At 52.2% G+C, this 5,028-nt stretch overlaps 2 protein-coding genes across 2 annotated transcripts; both read left to right on the top strand.

Annotated features, from left to right (window-relative positions):
* Positions 1-621: 621 nt before the first annotated feature.
* ZNF181 (Zinc finger protein 181) lies at positions 622-1,503 on the top strand (the record flags this gene model as incomplete). The annotated part of the gene is made up of 2 exons (XM_036638105.1): positions 622-951; positions 1,006-1,503. 2 exons carry the CDS (start codon positions 622-624, stop codon positions 1,501-1,503), a joined length of 828 nt encoding a protein of 275 aa, XP_036496046.1.
* Positions 1,504-2,188: 685 nt separating this feature from the next.
* On the top strand, positions 2,189-4,524 carry SET5-0 (putative protein lysine methyltransferase SET5; the record flags this gene model as incomplete). The annotated part of the gene is made up of 4 exons (XM_036638104.1): positions 2,189-2,518; positions 2,572-2,981; positions 3,036-4,469; positions 4,521-4,524. 4 exons carry the CDS (start codon positions 2,189-2,191, stop codon positions 4,522-4,524), a joined length of 2,178 nt encoding a protein of 725 aa, XP_036496043.1.
* Between the last annotated feature and the right edge of the window lie 504 nt (positions 4,525-5,028).

The following is a 5,028-nucleotide window of genomic DNA, read 5'->3' as shown; positions in this document are numbered from 1 at the left end:
TTCCTTTTTAGGACAATGAAGCCAAAGCAAACTACCTCAGGTCAAGGAATCAACACCGGAAACAAATATCAGAAAAAAGTCAACTCGAACTCGGGCACCTCACCGGACGGCAAGCTTCGGCCAAGGGAATGTAGATTCTCAGCTTTGATGGTGGTAACTTGAGGAAGGTGCTTCCTTCCCAGCATGCCACTCGCCGCTTCCCGAAATTGAGACAAACAAAGTCGGGCAGGGAGGCACCTTCCCACGAACACTTTCCATTTTCTCTTTCCCGGCAGGTGCACTTCAGTTTGCCTTTCCTCTTCCCCTCCTTCTTTACTGTGGACGCGACAAAATTTTCTTCCTCCGCATCGTGAATCTCGCAACCTCGCGACAGAGAAGTCCCCCTGCGACATTACTTTCTCCCAGACATTTCTTTCTTCTCGCGAATATCGACGACAGCCGGCGACAAGACAAGTTAACGCAAATATCTGTGACTATCTTGCGCGTCCCTGATTCACCGCCCGCGTTGCAAACGGAAACAACTTCCTTCCTGAGCTTGGTCGCCTCAGCTTCTCACCCCATCTTCCTTTCTCCATCTCTGTACTACCATCACTCTCCGATCCTTCCACCAAAGATATCGCGATGGTCTTCACCTGCGGCACATGCTGGCGCGAGTTTCCTGCCGGATGGCAATCGCGTCAGCAACATTTCGATGCAACCGGACACCGCGAGCCGTTGTACGAGTGCGACACGTGCGACAGGTGCTGCTCTTCTCGAAGTGGCATCGAGCAACACATGAATGCTCTTGATCATTGGGCCGACTCCGTCTCGTCCGATAGCGACCAGTATGAATGCGATGATTGTTCCGACGTCTTCTCCGAGGAGGGAGACTTGCGCTACCACGAGCAACAGTACCATTATTACTGCGACCCATGCGACCGTTACTTCGAGAGCTGGAACAATCTGAACCAGGTAAGAGGTCTTCTTTTTGTCAATTCCTTTGCGACAGGAAGCTAAGATTTATAGCATCTCAACTCCAGAATTCATCGGACCTCAAGTCTGCAGTGCCCTTTCTGCAAGCAGACACGCGCCACCGCGACTGGCCTAATCAACCATCTTGAGCAAGGCGGATGCCCTAACGCCCCCCTCAACCGCGAGAAGCTCTACGAAGCCGTCCGCCGACGCGACCCGAATGGCATCATTTCAAAGAAGCTTCTTGCCTGGCCGGGCTCTACCACCTACACGGCAACAGCCAAAACTTGGAACCCGAAGGTCCGTGCCTACGAATGTTATCTGTGTCATAACCGATATCGCGCGCTGGAGCATCTCAACCAACACCTCAATTCTCCAGTACACAAGCAGAAGCTCTATCATTGCCCCAACAGCCGCTGTGGAAAGGAATTCACCCTCCTGGCTGCCGTTATCAGTCATTTGGAGAGTGAGAGCTGCAAGTTCATGCGCTTCGATGCCGTCCAGCAGAATGTCGAGCGCATCATCGACCCTGGCCGGATGATTTCTTTCTGATACTAGGTCAGCCTGGCGTTTGTTCGAATGCTTTGAGTGTGGAGTTTCGTAATAAGTACCAAAATGCAATGTGCGGGAAATGAAGATATTGGAATCGGCTTCGAGGAGAATTTCTCACAGCTGCAGTGGATCAGATATTGGGCTCATCACGGGAATGAGGCTATTGTGAGCTGGAAAAAATCGGAGTGATTGTTTGCTGTCAAATACAAAATCAGTAGCTTAAGCTCGGAACATGGCATCTTCTCTCTTATTTTTGAGTTTCATTCGCCCAGCAAGATTTCGCGTTGCCGATTTTGGACACTGAATCTGTCGCCGCTGGGGACGCATGAAGATTGGCAATCGATTTGGCCGGGTCGCATCTTTCAAGAAAACGGACGCACACATTCCGAGCAGTAGGTTAAATCAGTGCGGGGATCCTGGTGGTGATCACGGAGCTGTTGCGATTGGTGCCATTTTTGGAAATTTGCCAGGGTTGGAGACCCCGTTCAACACATACCACGCCACCTCCGAGATTCTCAAATCGGTAGCGTGCCGAGACCATCAATACGACACATATTGAAAATGACGGCAAAATATGCATAAATATGCCCCGTTCCCCTCAGTGCGGAATTTGGCAACCTTTCCATGTAAGGTGTCTTTCATGTGATATCGTCATTGCAGAACTTGCGATCTGGCAGATACCACCATGGCCGTCGACAAGAACGAAGAGATCGAGGCGCCCTCAGCCACAGATCCGACGATCAACACAGTCGACTTCAACCTTCAAATTGGTGTGGAGGAGATCCTCGTCGACGTTGACCCAGATGTCTCCCTCGAGTTCCTGCAGAAGGCTGAGGCGCACGCTGGCAAGCCGCCTCCGACAAGAGTGCCAAAAGAAGCCCTCCTACGTATGCACAACCGCTATGTCGAGCAGCAGCAAACGGCTGGCCAAGGAAAGGCCCCGCGTATGGTGAAGAAAGTGGTCCTGGCTCTGGCCTATCCGCCATCATGCAAGCCGATCAAGGCTCTATCGCCTGTCAGTTCGCTTGTTTGCATAAAAGGGCATGGGTAATACTCATTGAATCGCAGATCAGACTCGATGAGCTTCTCGTAGAAACTCATCACAAAGAGAAGTACCTGGTCGTCAAAGCGATCTCTCCACCCTACCAAGGCGCCGGGACGATCACCGTGGTCGAAGACGAGCATGGAAATGTTGACAAGCTGGCGTTATACAACCAAAGCATCTCCAACATCCTTCAGTCTATCCCAGAAGGGACCATCGTCCTGATCAAAGAGCCGTACTACAAGTTCAGCGGAGAAAACTACTACATGCTTTGCGTGGATCACCCTTCAGACATCATCAGGCTCCAGCAAGGCCAAGACGAATCCCTGATACCAACTCCATGGAGAGAATCACAAGATACCCGCGAGGCGGTCGACTTGGGAGCTGCAGGTGACAAGGCCTTCATATCGAAGGATCTTACGTTAGCGATTGAGAAGTCTGTATCGTCAACCCTTCTCGTCATTTTGCCGATTGGCTAACACTTTCACAGCTACACAAAAGCTCTCGAGATGGCAGGCGACGCCGACCACCCCTTCCGAAGCGGCATGTTCTCGAAACGTGCCAGCATAAATCTTACTCTCAAGCGCTTCGATGACGCATTCTCGGACGCTCTTGCCTCAATTGGTGGTCCCTCGGACTGGAAGGCTTACTTCCTTGCAGCAAGAGCGTCGTACGAACTCACTGACTTCCAAACCAGCAAGGAGCACTTTGAGTCCGCTCTTGCCCTTAAACCGCCAACTTCGAACGTGCAGAAGGAATACGAGCGGTGTCTTGCGCGACTAGAGGAGGAGAGGGGTGTCTACAACTTCCCCGATATGGCCAAAGACGTCACCCCAAAGAATATCCACATCGACCGCGCAAGCTTCCTTTCAAGGACCGAGATTAAAGACTCACCGCACCATGGGCGAGGTCTGTTCGCGACGGAAGACATCAAAGCCGGAGACCTTGTCTTTGTGGAGAAGGCGACCAGCGTGCCTAACGAGTTCAACCCAGAGCACAACTCTGCTGCAGCATATGCCCAACTCATCGAGCTCTGCGCAGACAACCCCACCATGCATAAGAAAGTGCTCGATCTGTATGGAGGAACATACAAGCGTTCCGGACTGGAAGGGACCGAAGTTGACGGCAAGCCCATCATCGACGTCTTCCTTCTCGAGTCGATTCGGAGAAAGAACTGCTTCAGCGGTGCTCACGTTTCTGCACAGGCCGCAAACGGGGAGTGGAACATGTGGAAGAACGGCATGTCGCGCGGACTTTGGGTGTACTCAGCTTACGCCAACCACTCTTGCCTTCCAAACTGCAACCGGTCTTTTGTCGGAGACATGCTTATCGTCAGAGCTACCGTGGATATCCCGAAGGGCACTGAGATCACGCACATCTATCTCCCGCCGAAAGCCGCGTTCCTTCTCCGTGTGCCGCAGTTCCGGAGGACGTGGGGCTTCGAGTGCAGCTGCGATCTTTGTGACGGCGAGGCCAAGTCGCCACTGGAACAACACAAGAAGCGCGTCTCCGCGCTTGCTGAGCTGCAACGCACGATCAAGAAGAAGAACCCGGTGAAGTTCCACCCCGACGCGACGATTCGGCAGATTGAGAGGATGGCTAGCAAACTCGCCGCTCTCCACGAACCCGAAGTCTACGACGAGTTGAAGTTGCCGAGGTTGATGCTCGTCTGGCCGACGATGTGGCTTGTCGAGGCGTTGCATACGAGGAAGCAGTGGGCCAAGGTCATTAAATGGGGCAGCGAGGTATTTCGCAACTTTGGGTTCGTTGAGCCGGTCCGCGGGGAGAAGTTATGGATGTACAAGGACACGCAGGCCGTGACGACCTTCGAGGTCATCAAGGCTTTGAAGTTGACTGCAGACGCATACGATGCTACTGGGCAAGACGACTTGGCGAGAGACTGCAGGGATGCGGCTAGAACCGGGTTGGTCTGTATGGTGGGTTGGGTGACGGACGAGAGTTTTGAGGCGTTTAGATAACCTTTGGACATCCGGGGTCGGAACCCCATGGAAGAGATGGCAATCAATACATTGGAGAATTTTTACCGGTTGAAAACTTTGTACGCTGCGTTATTTTGTTACCATGTGCGTTGGTGGCCGAGAGATATGGCGAAGCCTTGGCAAACGGCGTTCGTCTTGGCACCGGCCGTTGAGCATGAATCAGGGACTAGCCTTATCGCTGCAAAGAAACGTTTCTTGGCGATTTGGCTTGTCTTTTGAGAGGATTTCGGATGAACCCCAATTTCATGATTCCGTGGCCATGGCCTCGGCAGAAACCTACAACGTCGTCCTCGAGAAATAGCGGAATCCATGGACCTCGCTCACCAACCTGGTGTTCGGTACTTTCAATCAATTCAAAAAAGTCTTTACTTTATTGTTACGTATACTTTAGGCGTCATCAATTGAGTTTACGTGCCTGTGCATGGTCCACCTGCATTGCATTTATGCTTGGAGATGGAATAGGGCGAAAATGATCAGATCCCC

This window comes from Colletotrichum siamense, assembly GCF_013390195.1.
Source record: "Colletotrichum siamense strain Cg363 chromosome Unknown KSG_Cg363_contig04, whole genome shotgun sequence".
NCBI lineage: Eukaryota > Fungi > Ascomycota > Sordariomycetes > Glomerellales > Glomerellaceae > Colletotrichum > Colletotrichum siamense.
Note: the sequence above shows the minus strand (reverse complement) of the source record. Positions and strands in the feature narration are given on the sequence as shown.